The sequence below is a fragment of the Emydura macquarii genome, unplaced genomic scaffold, assembly GCF_026122565.2.
Source record: "Emydura macquarii macquarii isolate MOO-44397 ecotype Brisbane River unplaced genomic scaffold, CSIRO-AGI_Emac_v2 contig_2768, whole genome shotgun sequence".
In the NCBI taxonomy this organism is placed as follows: Eukaryota; Metazoa; Chordata; order Testudines; family Chelidae; genus Emydura; species Emydura macquarii.
Window position 1 is genome coordinate 20,580,257 of NW_027132905.1, and position 24,279 is coordinate 20,604,535.

The 24,279-nt window shown below is 38.9% G+C and overlaps 1 protein-coding gene across 3 annotated transcripts; it reads left to right on the top strand.

Annotated features, from left to right (window-relative positions):
• Positions 1 to 5,372: 5,372 nt before the first annotated feature.
• Positions 5,373 to 24,279, top strand: MAT2B (methionine adenosyltransferase 2 non-catalytic beta subunit). 3 transcript variants are annotated; one of them, XM_067566591.1, is made up of 7 exons: positions 5,373 to 5,500; positions 15,090 to 15,284; positions 16,225 to 16,339; positions 16,762 to 16,914; positions 18,440 to 18,633; positions 20,653 to 20,766; positions 22,348 to 24,279. In XM_067566591.1, the coding sequence occupies exons 1-7, from the start codon at positions 5,471 to 5,473 to the stop codon at positions 22,516 to 22,518; spliced, it is 972 nt and encodes a 323-aa protein (XP_067422692.1). In that variant the 5' UTR covers positions 5,373 to 5,470; the 3' UTR covers positions 22,519 to 24,279. The 3 variants fall into 3 exon arrangements, with proteins under 3 accessions (XP_067422692.1, XP_067422693.1, XP_067422691.1); XM_067566592.1 differs by lacking the exon at positions 5,373 to 5,500 and adding an exon at positions 8,921 to 9,786 and having other exon boundaries at positions 22,331 to 22,455; XM_067566590.1 differs by lacking the exon at positions 5,373 to 5,500 and adding an exon at positions 8,929 to 9,786.

Here is a 24,279-nt window from a genome sequence, read left to right on the forward strand (position 1 = left end):
AGCTGTAGGGAGTTATAGGGAAAACTCAGCCTTATCAGCCATTGTGAAACCTGGCAAACTTGTACAAGCGGGGGGCTGGTTTGCACGTAGGCATTAGCTGTCGCCCAGGTCATAGGCTCACAGTTCTGTTGTGAAAGACTGCGTTGACAGGGCTGGCAAAGCTTGGACTCTTATAAGAGAGGCAAAAGGGAAATAGGAAGAGGAAGGAAAAAGATAAAAGGGAGGGGTTAAGAAAAGGCACCCAAACTTCATATTCCAGATTCCATTCAGGATTTAGCCAAAACACCTGCTAGTGCCAGTGTCATTTATTCTTTCTCTGGCCTGGTCCAGTAAGGCTACCTTTCAGGATCAGACCAGTAGTGGTACTGGGCACTCTGTGGTTCCTGGAACCCATGGGGATGGCAGACATGATGGTAAAGCTCACCCCTTCTGGTCCACCTATCGTGCTTCCATGAAGCAATGCTCAGACAAACAATGTCCAGGAAGGGGCACCATTCTATTGAACTTAACTAAACTCATACTTCACTAATGTCAACTGTAACCATTTCCTCCCATTTTTAGGATCTTTCAGTTTATCCTACTAATCCATGACTTTGTTAAAGAGCCTAGAAGAACCCTTATCCTAGTTCTTTTAACCCTGGACAATCCAGTAGCAGTGTCTCTGTTTTTGACTGGCTGAGCTGGCCTTTTGTTAGCTTGGACAGCTTAGAACGTAAACCTCTGCACCACACTCTCATCTCCAAAGATTTGCACACCAGATTGTTCTCCACAAAAGATTCACAGAACTCTCAAAGGGGGATGTTTTACCCTGGAAGACAGGGCAGAGTTTGAACAGGCTCCATACTGCCTATCACAGGCCGCCTCCTAAGGATAAATACTGCCCTCTGAATTGGAAGTGAAGAAACAGACTATATAACACATCTTATTAGCACTCTTGGCAGTGGCCTTATATAAAAGATACAACAAGCAGCAAATGTGCTTTTGAGAAATCCATTGAGAATTCTTATTTCTGGAGAGTAAATCAGAGATTACGTTGAAGAATGGCTCTCTTACTCAGCTATTTGCCTTCCGCTGAGCTGACAAGATCTTGCAAAATTTTCTCTCCAGCCTACCATCCCTAGAACAGATGTTGATGTATCCTTTTCTTTTATACTTGGCTTATAAATTTAGGGGCAGCACACATCTATCTTATGCTCATCATCCAGAATTGTCTTTTTTCCAAGAGTTTCATTCCCCCACCCCCATTCAATTGGAGGAACCATCGCTCAAATGTTGGGAAGAAGAAAACATATGGGCTACGCATGGCATGCACTGTTCAGTAGAGGACCTAGATCTCCTCATGGGTCAAAAGCTTAAGAATTGGGGAGTTCTGCCTCTTTGGTGCTAAGGAGCAAAGACCCAAGCATGTGCATCATTCAAGATGAGTAACTCTTCCTTTTCACCCACACCATCTCCAAATAGCAGACAGAAACTCTTAAAGATTAAATTACCACAGACTCACCAAATAATTGCATACAACTTATTTCATAAGGAATTTATAATCATGGGGTTTGTTATACTGACATACCTAATATGGATAAATATGCAACACATTTATATGAACCATATGATATTCCAAATACTACCCCACTGCAATATATTGGCACCCAACAATAGCCTTAAAGGCCTAGAACAATTTAAAGGTATAACTTGTTTCCTATAGTTAATCTATTTAAAACACTGTAATGGTATTTTAAAAGTCTATTTATAAAGAGCACCCTTTTCCTCTCTCTCCACCCTCCTGAAGTACCTGAAAGTGAAACTATGAACAACTAAAGAAAGGTTCATTTTAATTTTCTCTGTGAGGTGCACCATATAAAGAATAATGATAGAAAAGTAAACAGAATTCTCTTCTCCCAGGCCCATCTTCATGCTGCTTTCATATATCCCTCTCTTCCTGAAACCCCCATCCCCAACCTCCATGTCCTTTTGTCACCATCCTCTAAGATTTTCTTAAAACACAATCCAGACAGATTAGAAAACAAGACTTAAGTATTTAAACAAAATTAATAACCATCCCAAATGGGTGGGTTAGGTGGGTAGTTTATGACAATGGAGAAGCCATGGAAATAAAACCTGAGAGTGATTTCTAGTCAGACTATTTCATTTTTTTTGTTTTGTTTTTTGTTAACTTTCAACACTCTTCCACTTAATTTAAAGTTATTATGGTTCCTGACTAAAAGGTGGAGGGTAAAGAAAATATGTATCTTCTTGCCAGTGCCAAGAACCTTAAGTGCTGCCTAGTTTCTGAAAAACATTCCCCTGGCCTTAATAGAAACAGAGGGTGGCATTTTCAAAAGTGCCCAGCACTGGCCTAACTGTTCCTATTGACTTCAGTGGAAACAGATAATACAGTGCTCTTAAAAATTCCCACCCACAGTGAATTGCTCTACCAGAACAGGGATCCATAAGATCACTACTCTGTCCCTGTGGAGTGGCATCTCTGGTGGTCAGATGTTTCAGATAAAGGTGCAAGAATTCCCCTAATAGACCAGATATGGAATAGTCTCTCACGGGAAGTTTCTTCCTGGCCCCAAGCAGTAAGTGGTTTTGAAGCAGGGGGGTTTATATCCCTTAAAAATATTTTTAATCCTAATAGGCCTGTCCCTATTAGAAATGCCCTATCTGGAATTTGTCCTGTGGCAATTAGTTCCACAAATTAAATGTGGCTAATTTAATTATAGCTTCCCCTCCCTCCCCCCAAATTATTTTCTTGTATCAGTTTTAAATGCATTTCTCCTTTCTTGAATTGAGTATCCCTTGGTTCCTTTACTGTGAGAGAAGATACCACTTTTTGTAATCATCATGCCCTCTCTGTCCTCTAAATCACAGTTCTATTCATTACAATCTTTCCTCACATAGAAGCCACCATGCTCTCAAGGCCACCTGGCTTTTAAACTTTATCATGCTGGAAACGGACTCCTTGTTTTCTTCTTCTGAGCCATGATAAAACTTTGTCTTGCTCCATAACTCTTTGGTTTCCTTACTAGCCTCTTGTGAAATACTTTGGGTCAAATGTTTTAAGGTATTTAGGAACCTAAAATGCAGCTAGACACCAAATGGGACTTAGGTGACACTGATTTCAAAGGGATTTAGGCACTTACACGTTTTTTGAAATCCCATTAGGCACCAATCTGCCTAAATACCTTTAAAAAAATCTGGCTTTGACAAAAGCATTCTGAAAGCTCAGATGAATGGACCAAATCCTCTGACCCAGCTACACTGCCCTCGACATGAGACGGGTGCTGGAAGAAGAGAAAAGGTGGTTTCTTGAACACGTAAAATCTTTTGGTGTGGGATCTGACTGATTGACCACACCAAAATGGCCACACAATCAGAGGAATAACAGTTCCAGAGGGGTAGCCGTGTTGGTCTGTATACAGCAAAAACAAGAGATCTGTGGCACTTTAAAGACTAACAAATTTAATACTTGCAGACATAAGGTTTTGAGAGACTTCAGCTCTCTTCTTCAGACGCAGTAATACAGAAAATAGGTAACACAGAGGCATCTTATAGATATCCAGGTGCATTGAGAACAAGGGGGGAGGTGGAGTCTGGTACTTAATGACCTAATGAGGACCATTGAGTAGGAGGTGAGAATGGGTGAGCAAAGTAATTCACCTTCAGTAGTGAGATAGCCACTCCAAGTCTCTGTTTAAACCCAGTTTGAATGTGTCAAGTTTGCAGTTCATTTCTAACTCAGCAGTAAGATCTACAACCTATCCTAGCACATGATCCATCTCTCGCTCAGGCAGTGGATGGCAGACCCACCCTGGCTTACAGACAGCCCCCCAACATGGAACAAATACTCACCAGCAACCATACCCCCTACAAAAAATCATACCCAGGAACCTATCCCTGCAACAAACCCTGTTGTCAGCTTTGCCCACACATCATCTCTAATGACATCATCACTGGTCCTAACCACATCAATCACACCGTAAGGAGCTCATTCACCTGCATATCCACTAATGTTACATATGCCGTCATGTGCCAGCAATGCCCCTCTGCCATGTACGTTGGCCATACTGGACTATCACTACGCACAAGGATAAATGGACACAAATCAGATATAAAAAATAACAATATCTATAAACCAGTGGGAGAACACTTTAATTCCCAGGGCATTCTGTCTCTGACCTGAAAGTTGCTGCACTTCTCTGAAAAAACTCCAAAAACAGACTTCAAAGAGAAACTGCTGAGTTAGAAATGATCTCCAAACTTGACACATTCAAACTGGGTTTAAACAGAGACTTGGAGTAGCTATCTCACTACCGAAGGTAAATTACTTTGCTCACCCATTCTCACTTCCTACTCAATGGTCATCATTACGTCTTAAGTACCGGACTCCACCTCCCCCATTGTTCTCAATGCACCTGGATATCTATAAGATGCCTCTGTGTTACCTATTTTCTGTATTACTGCATCTGAAGAAGAGAGCTGAAGTCTCTTGAAAGCTTATGCCTGCACGTATTAAATTTATTAGTCTTTAAAATGCTACAGATCTCTTGTTTTTAGAAGAATAACACTGTGCCCAACCCACTTCCCCATATAAGCCCTAGATCTCCATCAGAGACCCAGTCTGCTTCAATTTGTCTTTTAAAAAATAATGCTGCTGCATATTGAAAATGTGGGGACATAGCCTAAAATGAACTAAACTGAATATAAAAATAAAGGAGGTGGGAGTGAGGAGGAGTGGACTCGGGTCAATAGTGCACAATCTATGGGTTCCTGCTGCTAGTGTAGTGCATGTGACATCAGGACTTAGTTAAAGGTAACTCCATTCAACAAATCTTTAAAATCATAAATTAGCAGGAAAAAAAAAAAAACCTCCAGATGTCAGTCATTTAAATCTGCTTTATATTTTAAATATTTTGCCCATTAGCATAGGAATTGATGATTTCCCTACTATAGTATCTACACAGTTTGATTATAAATACACATCTTAAAAACAAATATTTTTTTGACATGTGCAGCAACTTAATTGTACTTTGAGGTATATATAGTTACCTGTAAGAGATTAGCAACAAGAATCAACTACTTGACTAACCTTGTTAGGCCCACCTACTGTTTCGAAAAAAAGAGAAATTGCATAAGATCTCAACAGAAAGCTGTTTCCTGGAATAATTTCTGTACATAATGTGATTGTGCTACCTCGCACTGGCTGTGGTGAAATCAAAATTTAAGTTCTCACTGTGCATCTTAATTTTTTGCCACAGGGAATCAAGGATACATTTAATAGAGAAGTGAGAATCACACATGATCTGGGACTCAAAATAGCATTTTGATTTCAAAGGTCAAATGAGCTATCACTTTCTTCCAATCCATGGGTTCTCTGCAGGCAAAGGCAAACAAAGGAGAGGCAGCACACTGAAGTACTCTGACAGTTTCCAAGCCTGATAATTTATTTGTTCTCTTTGTATTTGGGACAATGCCTGAAATGCTGGTGGAAATGAAACAGGTAAGGTTTTATATATATAAAGAAAATCAGCAAAATACTTTCATATATTGCTAAAACCTTGGGGAAGAGGGTGGGCAGACAGAGAGAGAAAGTGTGCCCTTTTAAAACTGCACTGTCTGTCAGAGTACCAAAGATAACAGGATACATTGAAATAGCAAGTCAATCAGCTATATCCTGTTTGCTGTATCTCTGGGTGATTATTTTGTAAATTTCATTGTAACTGAATGGCAATCCCACTGATTCTGATGTTTCAAGGGATCATAGTATGGAAACACATACAATGATGTAACCTGGATAGGAAATACAGTTTAGATTTACATAAAAACGACTAAAATTCAGTGCAAATTACAAAATAAGTATGATTTCAAGATTCTTTGTTCTACTATGTTTTTTAAAGATCAATTTAAAGATCAAAGTTACTCAGTAACATAAAACGTAACACAAGAAAAATAAACGTTATTAAATATAACCAATAACTCTAAAACAAAGAACCAAACTATCCAAACATCTGGACAGAATTTTTCCTATGGGTGACCAAAGGCAGAACATTATTTACTATTGATCATGGAATTCAGTAAAAGACAGTTTTTCTTCGTTGTAAATTTTGGGGTAGAGAGCAACTGACCTTCATCCTTACTATAAGGTTTTAAACTTCCATAATGCCAAAAAAAAGCATCTTCAATGTCTGTCTATTATAATTAACAATGATTCCTGGGATTTGCTGGGTAGTGTGCAGACAATCCAACTGAATTCTTGCTTTCAGAAATATTAAGGCCCTGTGAATATCCGTTTATTTTTGCTTAACCAGGCAAAAAGCAAATGATACAATCAAACCTAGAAATTCATAAAACAGGTCATATAAATCTGAACAAATTGCCTGTAAATAATAGAATTGGAATATTTTTTTTGTCAGGAAACGTCAGTTCATCAAAGCCAAAACTGTTTGTGGGAAAGTATCTGTTTCAATCAACTCCCACAGAGAAAAATATTTGGGAAAAAAGTTTAGAAATTGCTAAAACATTACATTTTGACATTTTCAAAATGAAAAGTTTAATTTTCTTATTCAAAATGACTTTTTGTTTTAAAATTAATTTACACTAAAAAGGTTTAATTTTTTAAAGGTCAAAATCAAAATGAAACATTTCAAAATTATCCAAACAAAATGTGTCAGTTGACATAATCCATTTTTTTCTTATTCGTTTGTGAATATTTTTTAAATTGCAAATTTTCATCCTGATTTGGGTTGGGAAAAATTTCAGTCTTGAAATTTCTCATGTGATGGGAAAACTGTTTACTATCCAGCTCTAGTAAATAGTAAATGGGCCTAGTTGTGGGTTTTTTGTTTTGTCTGGAAAATAAATTCTAAAGAGTACATTTTTTTCCAAAGTGTTTGTTACACTAATCCTGATGATGATTTTCAGAATGGGAGCATATGAGCACAGATCACATTTATTTCACTGGATTTGTGAAACTGTATGCTGAGCCCATCCTTTAAGGTGTTAGTCACAGCCTTCTAGAGACTGTCAACTCCCATGGGAAACACTGACAATTGCAGGAGCTCAGCAACCAGAATCTGATCCTCTATTCCTTGTCCTTATGTTTCAGTACAGACTAGCAGTCTTGTTTGATGAGGCTGCATTTGCTTCAAAACAGTGATCATTGCTGTCTTACAATTAAATCTATTTTTATTTATGAGTAGGAAAGAACTCATCTGTTCCTTATCTAGTTTGGGGTCTGGAGTCAGAATAATTTGTACTATCTGGATAGAGTGCACCAAGCCTTGTTCCTCCCCCTCTGTACTAAGAGGAGAATGGCCAGCTGTTTCCTGTGGAAAGCTAATTTCTGCAATTGGAGCCACTGTGGATACAAAGAGCTTCTGATATAAACAGGTAGAAGTGAAGGCAACATTACTATTTTCAGTGAATTTTGGAAAGAATTTTACTGCCTAGTTCCTATAAAATTCATAGTTACCAACATTAGAAAGTTATAAATAGGTATGTTTGGGAAGAAAATCCACTGAAATTCATTGGCCTGGGAGAGACTTGAGCTCTGTCTATGCTAGGAAAACTATCTCACGAATCTAGCTTGCAGTGAAAGATTATTCATTGTAATCCAAGGACAACAAAGTTCAAACACTACTCTTCCCATCTCTTCCTTTGGGGTCAGGTTCAGAATTGCCCTCTACAACAAAGTGGCTAAACCTCAACTGATATTTTCTTCTCTCTCTCACTCACTAGGAATGACACTTTTATTGTATGTATTACCTGTAACATCCACAGAGATGGGGCCTATAAAATGGTGCCAACTCTCTTAATTTTAATTTGAGTCTAATTATATTTGGTGTTTTTCTTAAAACACTACTCTGGTAGTTGTTTCTTCTGTGAATCTCTTTTTTAAAACTAGTTTCTAGACTCTATGGTTGTAGAAGAAAGCTTTAAAATGTTACTAAATGCTTGAAACCCAGAAAGCAAATAAAAAGAAACCAAATGGTATAATTTTCTAAAAATCCTCATGACTTTTAAACCAGTTTTATGAGGGCTGGAGGCCTGCCTGATACTTTTTGAATGCATGGAGTTGGCAATACTGCTATTAACATTAACCAGTTCTCCCATCCAGTAACAGTAATACAGTGGAGTGAGCCATCACTCTTTTTTTGTAAAGAAAAATTGTTACTCTTTTTCTTTTTTGGCATGCCTATCCTAAAAAACCCCAGTCCATTTCTGACGAATATCAGCACCAGGTGCAGCTAAGCATCACATACTTCAGCTGAAATATAGGCAAGGAAGAAACCATATTCAGTATTGTTTCAATATTTTTTTACTGTCAAGAACAGGTAGCGTTTCCATTCTATAAAAAGCACAAGGAGCACCCCAGCCTAATTCACTAAATAACCTTGCCTCAGCATGCATTGAGGCAATGGTCCTGAGAGGAAAAATGATATTGTATAGCTTAAGTCACATATGCATTCACATAAGAAGGCAGAGTTAAGGTTACACAGGCAACCTTAATTTGGACATTTGTTTGACCCTTTATAGCCTCCCTTTGCACTCTTAATATATTTTAATGGAATTTCATATAAAGTGCAGAGTTCTGTGCATAAGTGGGTAAAGTGATTCAAGCTATAGTCAGAGTCTTCTTAATTGAAGTAGGTCTATAGTTAAAATTTAAGGACTTGCCACTAAATAGGCTATGCCTGAAATCCTCGTAAGTGGGCACTATGATTTAAGAAAACCAATGTCAAGAACTCTGATTGTTCAGCCACTATTTTGATAGACTTTTGTTCCTGGGACTAAGGTTACCAGCTGGGGAGGAGGCACTGCCAAGGAAGGTGATGCAGTTCGAAACGGGTGTGAGAAAATAGCATGCAACAGCTCCACACCCAATGCAGCACATGTACTGTCACAACGCAAGCTTTGGTGAACTGGGGGCTCAGCACCCTTGAAGGGCTGTAAGGTGGGCGATTTTGCAGCTTAAGGGAGCTGCTGCAGCAGCCAAACAACCACCCCCGGGGCTGCGGCAGGTGGGGCGCTGCAGCTGCGCACCTCCGAGTCTAGACAGGCTCACGGATCCTTCGGTGATGTGGCTGGTGCAAGAAGCGGAGCAGACAGGCCGGGTGCCTAAGGAGGAACCCGCCACTGCCCCTTTGAACTACCGACCCAGAGACGGGGCTGCTTCAGGGCGCTGAGCTCTGGCACGATGCTGGGGCCTGCCCAAGCCCCGATGCCCGCAGCCCTAGACCAGGGTGTAGCTGACACCAGCCAACTCAGCCTGAGCTAAACCCGGCCTAGCTGAGCCCAAGCCCTACCGCCATCACTGCACCTACACCAGGGACGGAGCAGGTGGCTGGTACATTCGCCGGACCAGGCGAGTTCCCGCAGCTTCCGCCCCCTCCCCCCGCTAGTCAAAACAAAGCATAATAGGCCACGACCCCCCGGCCAATGGGTGTGTGATCGAGCCCCAAGCGTGCGCCGGCTGGGAGGGGTGGCCAATGAGCGGGCGGGATGGAACTTCGCGTGACTCACGTACACCCCCGTCGCTCCCGCCTGAGTAGCCAATCCGCTGCCTGGAGATTGGAATTCGGACGCGATCGGGTTAACTTCGGAAGTTGGGAGTGACTGAGAGCGAGGGTCAGCTCCGCGCGGGGGTGGGCGTGGGAGCTGCGGAGGAGCTGCTGCGCCAAGTGGCAGGGCGGTCGGGTGCCGAGCGAGCCGAGGCCGGCGGGGATGGTTGGCCGGGAGAAGGAGCTCAAAATCCGCTTCGTGCCGGGGCACTGCGAGCTGGTGGAGGTGAGCGGGCCGGGCCGGGCTCCCCAGCGGCTTCGGGCGTCGCTCATCCCAGTGCTGGGGTGGATGCGGGGCGTAGAGCGGCCGGAGGCGTGGTGGGCCCCGCGCTCCCAACGGGGTAGTAGCGCGAGGAGGAGACTCTGCCTGCCCGTAACAGTCAATGGCGGGGCGCTAGGCACCGTTGACCGACTCGCTGGACTCCTCCCGTTCGGGCGCCGCCAGCGGCCTGCCTCTAGCGCTCCCCCCAGGCTTGCACCGCGTAGCGCTGTCGTTTCGCGGCGGCACCGCATCGGTGAAGCTCCCGGCTGGGTAGCGCTGTCCCATCCCCAGCAGCAGCAGGTCCGCGCCCTGGGCAGCGGAGGACCAGCTGCAATCAGCTCTCGTTCCCAGGTGGCCTGCGCAGCGCTCTGTCTGTGCTGCGCGCTTATCAGCCGGCTATCCAGCCCCACCCCGGCCTGGGTCAACTGCTAGAGCCCCGAACAAGCAACCCACTGCGTGTCGGTGGCAGCAGAATGGATTCCCTAGTGTTGAAACGGGTTTCTACCGTCACGTCTGATGCAGCCGCACACCAAACATATCCGAGTCAGACAGCAGTGCTCAGTAACGCATTAAAAACATCACTGGACATAGAAAAGGAAAACAGACCTAGTTATATTTCTGGGCGGTAAGAGTCTGTTAGTTTATATAACTCATCAGATAAACGGATCAAAAGATCCCATTTAGCTTCCTGTTGCGGTGGGGAGTAATCTCTATTTGAAGATAATGTTATGTTTATTGGGATCCATTACTACCACTTCTCATGCATACTTTCTTTAATTTGATTTTAATAAATCATACTTGTGTCTCATCCCAATGTTCACTTTCTGGGGGAACAATAGCACTCTTTTTTTTATGGTGGTGTAAGATTCCATTCTTTATCACCGAGGAAGAAAATGAGGCATTGTTCACAAAATATTTTCTGTATAACCACATCACCACTAACTTTGTAAAAGCCTAAAGGCAGACATGGCATACAAAAAAGCTCTTGCCACTTGGACAGTTGACTCGGATTTTGTGTCAGTATTTTTTCCATTAGTCTGAAGGCACCAATTAAATCATTTTAGCTTTCTGAATTTTCCTGAAGATATTAAATTAAATTTAAATTAAATTATAGAAATTCTGACTCCTAGTAACCTGCTAGGTAACTGCTGTAGCTGTATCTTAAGCTTTACAATATTTATAAGCTTCATGTAGTTCAGTGATCTGGGATCTGGCTACCTATTTATTCCATCACAACGGTGAAGATCCTAAAGGATGCTTTTACTCTGCAAAATAATGTTCCCAGTGCAGGCCCTCTTATTTGAATTTGCTACCTTTGAAAATCCACTCATGCCTGTTTGATCCTTCAGTTTTTCATTGATTGATGAATCCTGGATTAATGACTAATTTTCTCATAATTTTGTTTTATATTCATCTTGCAGCAATGCTTTTACTACCCATTATAGGTAGCTTTGTCTTGAATATTTGCATTATAGAGTTTAAATACAGTTTAGAAGTGTTTCAAAATGTTGGCAAATAAGTGAGAGAGATTAAATTTCCTTCTAGTCAAATGTTTAGATATATTCACTTTTCAGTCTTTCTTCACAAATGAAATCTATTTGCCTTTTCATCACTTTTACTCTTTTCTAAGTTCCCGTTGTTGTTGAAGTTGTCCAGAACTGAATGGAGTGTTCTAGGGATAGTCTTGACAGTGACTTCCTAGTTATGATATTTCTGTGTGGTACAGCCCAGAACTGCATTGATTATGAATTCATAGCCAATTATTGTGTGTTGTCATCACTAGGTTATATTAGCACTGAAATTTAAAAGATTTTAACGGTGGAGAACATTGTTGTCTCATGCAGTCCAGCTCTTAACTCCTTATCTAGTCTAGATTTCATCTAAAATGTTTGTATAACAGATTTCAACAGATTTCAAGGTGAAAGCTGAAACTTTTCACCTCTTAAATTACATTCAAGTAGTATACACACAGAGGAATGTCTCTTAGAATATTCTGTTTCTCAGGTTTTGGTGTTATTGGTTATTCATTCTTTTTTTTTTTTTATCTGAAAGAGATCTCTGATTAAAGTTCTTTTGATTTTTATTTCCAACTTTACTGTTAAATAGCTCAGGTTAAAATCCTAGTTTGTGCTTCAGAACTTTTGTTGCATCCATCCTCAGTGAATACTGAACTTCTAGAAGAGTGAGATGTATTTGCACAGTGCTTTATTCTACCACTCAAATAGTGGGTACTGTTACAAATTAGCTGGTAATAAAACTTTTATTTTATAGTTGTATGTGTTTGAATGCAAGTGACTGTTTCTCAATTATAAAAAATGCCTGGAAATCCTGGCAGCAGTAAGGCTGCCCGGAACAGTAACTTGAATCACATAATCTGTGTGTAATGGAATGACGCTCAAACATTACAGACTATTCTTTATGCTGCTTGATATTTTTAATTTAAGTCATGTAAAGAGAAGTCTTACCATAAAACATCCCAGCCACAACTAGCCTTTAGATGTATCCTCTAATCAGACAGGATTACAGTAAAACTCAGGCTGATATTCAGCAGTCATGTCATAGTTTTTATGAGTCAAAGTATCCGCCCTCTTGTAATTTGATATAAAATGGGTGTGACGGTATGCAGAAACCCTGGGGTACTGCCTGGTAGCGGGGATACCACTGAGCCCTCTGTCTGGGCTCCTTCTCACACTGTGAAAAGCCACAAACTGTCAGGTACTGCATTTACACAGCCCTCTACAGGCAGGGAGCACACCCATTTTAGTGCAATAAATGCTTTCCACACGCTTGCAAACCAACAAGAGAAACTCCAGCTGGCTCCTCAGCCCAGGACCACACCATCCTAGTCAAAAAGCCTGACCAGTAGAGATTATTATCCAGTCCGCCCTTCCCTCAAAGTGGAAGGAATGTGCACCAGCTTTCGTTACTGAGCAGTTTGACGTAAACGCTTCACTCAAAAACACACTGGTTAAGATAAAACATTAAGTAAGTTTATTAATATAGATAAATAGATTTTAAGTGATTATAAGCGGCAAGTGTAAAGAGCTTAAAAGAAATACCAAATGAAATAAACACAAGGTTGCAATCTAAGTTCTACAAACTAACAAGCTCTTGAATTAGCAATGTCTCACCCTTATTAACTGGTACAAGCAGTTTAAATGCAGGCTGGGCAACCTTCCCTGCCTACGACTCCCCTCCTCCCTTTCAAAAACCTTTTGTTTCCCAGATGACCTGTCAGGTGTTCAATTGAATGTGAAGCCTCCGGAATGAAGTCACGCTCCCCATTTATAGTCTGTTTCATCTTGCTAGAACAATCCATGCATGTGATGTGTGGCTGCTTCCCATTGGTCAAGCAACCCCATTGCAAATGTGGATCCTACAGGGAAGCCTTCAGTGTAAGCAATCCCTGGTAGTGGAATCTTTCCTTGATGGCCTATTAGCACATTTGGCTACTTCATTATTGTACCTGAAAAGCTGGTTTAAGTGGGTCCCATCTCACAACATGTAAATGCTATTAAAACAATATTTTATAACTTCACATACTGTGGTAGCACGTACAATCCAATAGGATATTAATGTTTAGCAGAACAAGACTTTTAAAATAATACCAAATAAGGCATACTTTGTGCAGAACATATCATAATTACATGACATTGGTGAATACAGAGGTTTGGGGGGTGTTTTCAGACACAGAGTGTCACAGTGGGATTGGTAATTTTAACAAGATTGAGAAAAGAATTAATAGGCCTGTGCAGCTTTGGTTACCGAGGCACAGCAGTTGCTGAACACAACTTGAACATATAATATTCACCCCTCCTCCTTTAACTAGAGAAATGCAGGAGCAAGCAGCAATCTTTTCTTGCAAAAATGGGAATGTGGAGCAAAACCAGGAGTTACCAGGATTTAAGCTTCTAGCTCTATTGATTATGAAGGAAGATCTTCTGAATGAGTTCAGATACGGTGCTATCTTTCTGAGTCTGTGGAAGGACTACTCCCATACCTCTGTAGATTATTTCCTAAGGCACGTTGAAATTAACATGACTTGTTACTTCCATTGGTTCTGTTTACCCTGAGAATCAGTGCTGCTGCTACACACAAAACCATGAGCATTTGCAGGGCAAATGTTGCTTCTGGGTGGCATTCAATAAAAAAATCAAGGCAATGCTTACTGTGAGTGTATAGAAGTTTGAAAACCTGATCTATTTCATACTTGGAATAAACTTGTTCTGAAACTATGGCAAATGTCTGCTATCCACTATCAGCTAGCGGGCAGACAAAAAAGATTCATAATAGTTTATCCCAGTCTGTTTGAAATGATTTCCTGGTCCCAAACTTGCTTAGTCATTTGTGCTGTCTGTGCAAGATAGAGCAACAAAATACAAATTGCATCTACTTGAACTACGTCTGTTGCATACTCTTGTTGATTTTAATAAATCAGACTTGTTCCTCTTCCAGATGTTCACTTCCTGGGGGAACAATAGCATGCTTTTTTATGGTGGTGTGATCTTATCTGATGTTCTCAGTTTCTAGTGCAAACTTAAATATGCATCCAATTTTTTATTAGTAAATTCAGAAGATTCTCTAAAACATCATCCAATTATCTGACTAACTTGAGAATAGCATATTCTTATAATTATAAGGGGAGCTGTTTGCAGCTTCTAAATTGAGGTTGCTGTTTACTTTTCATTATTACAGATTCTTGTGCTCTCTGTTTTGTATGTAATTTATATTAGTTTATCTGAAGGTAATCTTGTTAAGCACTGAAGTATGCTTTGGCTGAACTGAATTTAAAATACTACATGGACAACTGGAGCAGGTTGAATAATGAAATCATTTTTAACGTTCAGAGCCGGAACTTCAAAAACATTCGTCACCCAGCAGTCCCTATTGTGCAATGGAGCTACCGCATTCTGAGCTCCCTTAAATATCTGACCCTTTCTGTTGGATATTTTTTCATTTTTTGTTCATCTCTGCAGACATGAATGAGTTTTTGATTGGAGCTTTGCAGTTCAGCTCTTTGAACAATAACACAAATATGTATATATATTTGCTACTGTAATATTATTCTATGGTTTCAGTGTTTACATTTTACAAAGCTTTTACAGAGCTCCATGCATCACTTGATCACTAAGTTTTTTAACATAGTGAGGAAAGCTACTCTGAACATTTCTCAGGAATAATATGATCACACTCTAAATTACAAAGCATCACGTATACATTAAGTATAATAGAAAGAAATAAAATTGTGTTCTTTTTTTCCCTCCCAGGAAGATGTTGATATTCCCAATAGACGTGTTCTGATTACAGGTGCTACTGGGCTTCTTGGCAGAGCCATGTACAAAGAATTTAATGAAAACGATTGGCATGCAGTGGGCTGTGGATACAGAAGAGCTCAACCCAGATTTGAACAGATTAATCTTCTGGATTCTGTTGGGGTTCGTGACATCATCCAGGATTTTCAGGTAAGATTACTGGAAGGGAAGGAGAAGCAGACAACTTGCCATATTGCATTGGAGGCTATATGTATCCTTCATTAAACAAATAAGTTTGTTAAGGTACCTTATGTTGTTTAGCACCTATGATCTCAGTGGCACTCCAAAATGCTTTAGTAGTAGTAGTTTGGAAGAAGATAGCAGTTTTGTGGTTCCCTTAATTTATACAGTGGCTACTCTGTGTTTGTCTATGTAATATTCCTAGATACAACAATCAACAGCAAGTCAATGTAAACACACATTGGTACTTAAACAAAAAGCTGTTATGTTTTTCAGTAATGTTTTGTATGGAAAAAATGCAATGTTACAATAAGGTTTCATTACACTAAAGATACAAAATAATTAATTGTATACCTTGTTTTTCTCATGGTAGAAATCTTGTAACACTTAATGCTGTGTTGCACAATCCCCTTCCAAGGAATAACTTTTTAAAAATCTTACTCTAGAGTAAATAGGGATCTGGTCTAGAAAAGAGTTATAAAGCTCTTGTGCCTAATCTACACCTGCCAAGCAAATCATGTATGAACTCTGCATTAATACCATTTAAATCTAGTTTGGTTAGCCTAGTTTAATTATCATTGTGGATGGCTGGGTATTGAGTCTAACCTGTATCTTCTTTCACACAGAGATAGAAGTTAGTGAGAATCATGACTGCAAAATTACTGAATGAGATCCTTAGATATTTACTGTAAAATTTTGAGACAGCTTTATTCTGTTGCATTTCTAAAGGAAAGAAAGCTCTTTGACATTTCATAGTAAGTGATGATTGTTGTGAATCAATGCCACAATTAAATCAAAATGCCATTTAGTTTCTTTGTAGATGAGGGACCTGGTTTCTATGTTGAGGGCACAATTACTTTTTTTTTAATTTTATTTTGTTCCTCATTAAAATTGAGTTTTTAATTTTCAGCCTCATGTGATAGTGCATTGTGCTGCTGAGAGAAGGCCAGATGTTGTAGAAAGTCAACCAGATGCTGCTTCTCAGCTCAATGTGGCTGCTTCAAGGAATTTAGCAAAAGAAGCAGGTAAAGAGACAATGAGATGGATTTATTTTCTTTTTCTTTTGCCAGGATATTACATTAATTTATATTGTGGCATAAGTATGCATAACACTTGACACTTACACAGCCAAGATCCATCGTTGCCTCAACAAGCTTGCTGTTTAGTTTATTTAGATGAAGACAGCACGTGTGTGTGTGGAGGATTAGCAAGATGACAAAGTGAGGGAATGAATGGGGTGAGAAGGCAAAGGGATAGTATTGAATCGAAAACATGCATTTATTTCCATCCTTGGCTGAGGTTGCATACTAAAAGTATGAATTATAATGACTTTGTATTAAACACAGTACAAATGTCTTTGGGTGCAATGAGTGGCAATTTTTTTCCTCTATCGCAAAAGGCTGGTAGTAAGTTTTCTTTATTTTCCCCCTCACACTTTTTATCTTAGCTGGAGTTGGAGCCTTTCTGATCTACATTAGTACAGACTATGTGTTTGATGGAACAAATCCTCCTTATAAAGAGACCGATGCACCAAATCCCCTAAATCTTTATGGTAAAACTAAACTAGAAGGAGAAAAGGCAGTCCTTGAGAATAATGAGGGTAAGAATGCACTTTAAAGCCTTCTATTGAAGTTTTTTCTTCTCACTTTGTTACAGAGGAGTTAATGCATCATACTATATTAATAAAATCATAGAACCTAGATTTGGAAAAGACCTATAAGAACATCTGATCTAACTTTCTGTCCATGTGGGATTGTTTCCTTTTTCCTACAAGTTAAATCTAATTTTATCTTTGCTGATGTTCCTAATTGCCATAGCTGCCTTTGTATTATTTCTTTTTGCAAAACCTGCCAGTTTAGTATCATCTCTGAATTCTGTTAAGATGCTGTTTGCTCCCTCTTCTGGATTGGTAATGAAGATAAGACTGGACCCAACTTAGATATGTGTGGGTACCTCACTAGGTACCTTCCCCAACTCAGTGCTTTTTCTGTGTTTCATAACCCTTTGGTTATAGTCTTTCAGTCAGTAATCAGTCTGGCAGTATTCCTATCTAAGCTGATTTTGAGTAAGATATAAAACACTGAATCAATTGTTTTAGTGAAATCCAAATATTACACTGATTACTCTTTCAATCATTAATTTTGTAATTCTGTAATAAAAGAAACCAAGTTTGTGTGGCAACATCTTTATACATTTATATTGTGTAATGTGGATTAACAGTTTTAAGTTAGGTTTTTATTGGCTTTTCTTTTGAGATTTTTCCTTTAAAAACCAATCCCCCTACTCCCCACCCCAAAAAATCCCTACAGTTCTTTGGTCTTTCTTCACTGTCTCAGTTTTGATAACCTTTCAAAAACAGTTAGTATCAAAGCAAATGGTAATTCCCTTGCTACCTTAGACAGCATATCATCCAGACAGCAAGCTTGTATGTAGTCACGCTTACAACTGTTAGTTTTTTTCATTTTTCATTAACGCTTATACAATCTCAGCAACTTATATGTTCTTCCTCACTTCCTAATGGCCTAAATTTATTTTACTTTCTTTGAAGATACTTCCTTTTAAAAAGTAGCCACTTATTTCCCTCTATTTACTAATGTTCTCACTGTGTAGTACTGTTTCCCCTCCTCCTCCCCTGGTTTCCCTGTGAGAGGCCTTTTACCCCCTCGTTCTCTTTATATTGTCCTTATCTTTTCTCTGCAAGCCTTGAGTGTCTGTTTAGATGCCTCTCCCTGTTCATTTGTAGTACGAATCACTGGCATTATTAATACTTTGAATAAAATGTATTAGCTATATAAATGTCTATTTTATACAAAGAGGAATAGATGTCTTTTGATGTAATTTTAGCTACTCTAATTTGCTCTATGTACATGTTCTCAGTTCATATTAAATTTGAAAACTTCAAATTGACTAAAAATGAGATGACATAGCAGACTACACAAGCTCGGCTAATACTCAGTTTTTCTTTAGCAGTGTGAATATATGTAATGTTTAACAACCTCTGAAATAATTTTTATTCACGTTCTATAATTCTGAAATTTTCTTAGGTTTAATCTCAAGGGTTCATTTGGTCATAGCTATTCATAGTTTCCTTTTAACACTTTTAAAAAAATGTTTTTCCCGATTAGGTGCTGCAGTGCTCAGAATTCCTATCTTATACGGGGAGGTAGAAAAGCTGGAAGAGAGTGCTGTGACTGTTATGTTTGATAAAGTGCAGTTCAGTAACAAATCAGCCAATATGGACCATTGGCAACAGAGGTTTCCTACCAATATCAAGGATGTAGCCAGTGTTTGCCGACAGCTAGCAGAGAAGAGAATGCTGGTGAGAATTTTTGAGTAAATGAGCCTCCTTTAGACAAGATACAGGTTGTTTTTGTCTTTTATTTTCTTCTCCCTGCCATGGTCACAGCTAAGTACCAAATCAAATCAGAGGTTTTGATTCTAATTTTCAGAGCACTGAGCTGGGCTTGGGCTACTTCAGTAACTTCTATATCCTTGACCATCCGTGAGTATGATACTTGGGAAATGATGTGGAACTGTCAGTTGCAAGGATGAGAGTGGGAGAGCAGGAGCCAGAGTTTTCTTAGCTGTTTGTTCACAAGAAAATAGAATGACCATGAACCTTACTGTCTGCAGGAGAAAAAAATGCAAGTCATCGGTTCACTGCATAGTCTTTTTCTACAATAAATTATACACTTAAAAAAAAAAAAAAAGACCTTCAAAGAGTAGATAATAAGGATCAACATTGATTAGGCTCTTGGTGGACACAGTTCTTTAAAATGCTCATGCCATGGTGCTGAGCATGGTATAAAAAAATATTGATGGAGCTGCAGAGACACAGAAGGGTGTGGATGTTGATAGAGAGGTAGAGGTTTCAGAGAAACTAAACGCTCCAATTTCTCTGAAACAGGCATGAGCCACCTCACATCTTATACCTTCTTACAGTAAGCCGCCACGCTCTTCCAGCTGAATTGTCAGAGTAGGAACATGGAGGAGGTATTCATGTGTGCAGATAACCCCCGTAATAACTCTTAGCTGCTATGGACAGACTCCAACTGAGAAGAAGAGAAGGCCAAAGAGAGGCTGAGGGAAGAATTCCCCTGTCAAAAATTTCAAACATGCTGGGCTCTTGAGCGCATTCTGGGGTTCAAAGCCCAGGAAACATGAACTGAATGTTCTCTAATGATCCCAATTTCAAACACACACAGTTCTGGGGAAATAAGGGCTTAGAAGGCTAGCCAGGAGGTAGTCGCTCCCAGTTTAAGAGGGAGCAACCCAGAATATTTATGCAGAGGGCACACTTCTGAGTTATGCAGTCTTGTTCAATTAATCTCTCCATTGTGGGCACTTCCAGACTGCACATGTTCAATAGAGGGTTTTCAAACTATTATCATTCTGCAAAACTAAAATAAGTTGTTTGTTTTTTCAAACCTGGCAGAAACATAGCTCTCCTACTTACACGTCCAAGAGCCATATCTCAACCTTTAGCTGTTTCAAACTCTCCCAGCCCCATCGCTCTTGTTAAAACTGCAGTTAGGATTTTTTTTTAAATGGGAAGTGTATTTTTCCACTTTAACTCAAAATTGGCAGGAGTACTTCCCCCCCCCCCCCCCCCCCCCCAAACTCTATTGCTAGAAACCATGCATTCATCTTAAAAGTGTAAAATTGTAACTTTTCAGCAAGCTGCAAACATGGAAACACTAAACTGAAATTGTTTTGCAGTATTAACTTTGCCAGTCACTGCCAAGAAAGCGCTATGTGTGAGTGACAAGTAAATTGACTCAAAATGGGGTATACTGCACAGCAGGCCATATCATGTGGACAGGATTGAGTTTATCAACACCTATATGTATAAAAAGTTATGCCTTAGTTCAGTCTGCATACTTCTACATAGCCCTCATTTGATGTGAGGGAAAAGAAAGTGTATGGTGTCTGTCACACTTTATTTGAATTTTGATTAAAATGATTGGCTTAGAATGAATTGTTCTATACATTTAATCTTTTCTGTCATGTTATCTTTAAGAGCACAATCAATTCATGTGCAAGGGTACTGAGCGTCTCTGAAAAGTCAGGCCAAATATGTTTAGTGTCAGGACTCTGCCAGCCCCATTGATAGCTTTATAAGGGCTACATTTTTAACTTCCCAAACATCTGCTCAGTCTCTTCTCTGGAAATATTATAGTCATTCTAGAAATTTCAGTTCATTAATGTGTTTTTCAGGATAGCTTCATCTTGTCTGAATGTCAGTTTGTACCTTTTTGTTTTTTGTTAATTTCTTATGTATCTATTTCTGTAAAAGAGCCAGCCTGACTCTTCACCTGCGCTTGCTGTTTCTTTCTAGGATCCATCAATAAAAGGAACATTCCATTGGTCTGGTAATGAACAGATGACCAAGTATGAAATGGCATGTGCTATAGCAGATGCTTTCAACCTTCCCAGCAGCCATTTGAGACCAGTAAGTAACATTGAGGCTATACAAAAGTATAAAAATTTCTGAATGCTTTCATTTGAGCTACTTTCTTACACTGAACACACAAGTGAGCTGCTTCTCCAGAATAGTATGAACAATTACATATTAGTACTGTATTACAGAAGGAACAGTCCCAGAAATCCTCAGTATGGCATAATGTACTGCCAACAACACTGTCAGATATCTTCTACTGCAGAGAAATGACAGCTGCTTTAATTGGATTCTGATTTCCTATAACAGATACATTGTTTCAAGCAGAGATCAACTTACCCATAAGTACAGTGTATTCTTATAGAAATGTGCAAATCTAGTGTGTAAAGTACTTCTAGGATACAGTTGGCTAAAACTGAGTCTTTTGATATTTTCAAGTGAATAATAACCAGCTAGTCAACTATTTAATTAACAGTCATAGATTTAATTTAGCGTACCTTATTTTCAGAGACTACTTTTTGTAAACTGAGCAATTTCTCTTTGTAATCAATAAAGTTGTAACTAATTTTTGCCTTTAAGATTTTTCACTAAAGGAAGCCTACAAAATTTATTGTACCTTAATTTAAAGATAATCTCCTTTGTATTGTCAGAATGTTTTAAATTACCATTATTTCTTTTCAAATTCCATTCTTTGAATAGGTCTTCATCTCAAAATTGTGGATTTAAAAACGTAAACCTTTGAGTTTATGTACACTTAAACTAAACAGGAGGAAATTTGAGGAAAAAGGGCAAAATTGAAAATGCTTAGCACGTCAGAAGCAGACTTGTTTAAAAAAAATCTACAACGTATGTTAGTAGTGAGATGCTGTTACCTTTAAATATAAGCCCTAGAAGTTAAAGTGAGACTTATGTAGATATTGGTTCACAAGTTCAGGGATCTTAATTAATAAAATTAGTACTGAAATGTGGTGTGGAAGAAAGAAATACTAGGGTTGGCCTGAGATAATTTTAATAATAATATTTAAGTATTAATCTAATATTTAACGACCTTTACTATTAGCAACAGAAGCAGGTCTCTTTCTAAAGCATGTTTCTTCCTATGAATATGCACTCCTCATCTGTTATCCACATATGCTGATTTCCTGGCCGTTGTTAGGAGGGGGGATAAGATGTAGAAGAGAGAAGATAATGATTTGAAAAAACATTTAAGTGGCTCACTCTTTACCAATTCAGAACGGTCTGATGCATTTTATATTTGTCTAACTGAAGGGAACTCTTCCCCTTCTCATAAAGAAGATTCACACAAGGAGTATGGTAAAATGGGATTTTATGTAGGGTAGTTAATACAAACCATCCCTAAATGCTCTGCAAAATGAAAATTTGTTCCTTAGGCTTTCATTGTTCAAAAAATTTAGGTAAGTGTGAGAATGGATTTTATCTAAATTTAATTTGAGATAAAGTCTGAGATGGTGAGAAAGGAAGGGCATTTCAGGAGGCAGGAACTCCTTTATCTAGGCTCGCTCCAACAGTGGAAAAATTGCCTGAAGGGAGCAAACGTTTTGAAAGCAACAAATGTACTCATTTTTATTTAGAAGCCCCTGTTTGTAACTGTATACAGTGTTTCTTTTTTTAAAGATTACTGATAGCCCAGTAATGGGTGCTCTTCGTCCGAGGAACGCTCAACTCGACTGCTCCAAGCTAGAGATGCTGGGAATAGGACAACAAACGCCGTTTCAAGTTGGGATCAGAGAATCTCTTTGGCCTTTCCTCGTTGACAAGAGATGGAGACAGACAGTCTTCCATTAGTTTGTAAACTTTTTAATGAAAGTATGGTATATGGCACTTTTTTAAAACAGGAAAAAAATAGTTTTGTTTGAATGTTCTTAAAAATTGTGACACTGATGAGCTTTCATTGAATCAGGTAAAAATATGGTCTTGCACTAGTGAAATTGTTAGCCTAAAAAAGCTCAGTGGCAAAAAATGAACGTTGTTTGAAGTCATTTGTTTTTCCTTCTATTTATACTGGTCTAACCTAATATCTGATCCTAGTGAATTATGATTCTTAGTCTTCAGTAACATTTGATGCTAAGTAGGAAACAGGTCAGCTGTAGACTTCCTTCTGACTGGCCTGGAATATACTGTTGATGCTTAGGGTCCTTGCTATATGTATAGTATCTCCTTTGAAGGACCTGGCCAGTTTCTTTATCACCAAAAAAGATTCCAGTTTTTTAATTTTAAAGATAATGTTCTAAAGCGAGACTCCTTGAAGTTTAATGTTCATTGCTTTGAGCGTGGATCAAAATATTTAAAAGAAAGTGAAACTTTATTTTTGCAGTTACTAAGTGTAGTTTTTATGCTTGAGATCTATTTTCACAATGTTGTGTATCTTGAAACTCTTGCAGCTTCATATATTTGTTCATTGTATGCATTTGTCTCTTTTTAAAAGTGACCTCCCAAGTGTAGGGAGGGGAAGAAGAAGAAGAGGGAAATGGGCTTGGGCCTTCCTTTGATTTGTGTAAAGTGTTGAAGTGTATATTCATTTTCCTGTTTGTGTTTTATAGTAGAAACTTAGATCCTGTATAGGCTGGAAGACTGTGTAGTAGGAAAACTAGTGGAACAAGGGCATCACAACGAGTAAAAGTGAAAGCTTGAATAATTAAGGAGAAGAAATGTTAAGAACTTGTCTACAACAATGTAGTTTCACCTGTGAAAACTGAGGTAGGCACATACGCTGATGCGGAATGTGTCTTAATGGTGTAATGCCTACATTAAGGGTTTGCTCAAACTACAACAGTGTAAATTCTCTAATACAAACATGTCTTAGACGGTTCAAAATGTTGTTCTTAACATCTGTTTGACTTCAATGCCCAATTAACATTTCAGAGAAAACACTGAATCTGTTTAAAGATTCAAACTACCAGTAAGATATTGGTACTTACGCTATACTTGTTCTGAGACCTTTCAGGGAGACCAGGAAAAACTGGATTTAATAGTTTTGATTTGAGGCAAAAATAAGTAGAAAAAACCTGGAAACCTTTCAGGTCTTTATGGATCAAAAAGGCAGAAGATCACCACAGATCAACTTTAAATTCAGTCCCTCTTATTCCATATGTGACATATGAGATAAGTTTATCATAAACTTGTTTGTTTTAGTCTGAAGTTCTGATATACACACAGTAAGTTATAGCTCCAAAATGACAATAAATATATGTTGCTGACTCAAGAATTTGTTCTAAATCTTAACTAGTTGCAACCCCCTTCACCATGTTCATATGCTCTGGAGGAAATAATGGTGAAATTATGTTGATCTACTTCAAGTAAATTTAACTCTCCGTTCATGGGCTAGAGAAGTATATCTCAACTGATGGGCCATACCTCCTGAGGTGGGGGAGGAGGGTGGTCATGAAAGATGTGTCCGTTGAGGATAACTGACCTGATTTTCCCCTTGTGATCCAGCAAGAGCTCAGTCATCACCTCCTTTCGGCCAAGACGTACATCTGCCTCTGTACTTTGCTTTCTTCTGAGAGGCTGTAAACAGCATAATTTACCACAGTTATAAATTACAGC

Coding starts and splice junctions, on each gene's coding strand:
- MAT2B (XM_067566590.1), top strand. CDS start 9,724: ATGGTTGGCCGGGAGAAGGAGCTCAAAATCCGCTTCGTGCCGGGGCAC. Junction 9,787..15,089: donor GGCACTGCGAGCTGGTGGAG/GTGAGCGGGCCG, acceptor TTTCCCTCCCAG/GAAGATGTTGATATTCCCAA. Junction 20,767..22,347: donor CCAGCAGCCATTTGAGACCA/GTAAGTAACATT, acceptor CTTTTTTTAAAG/ATTACTGATAGCCCAGTAAT.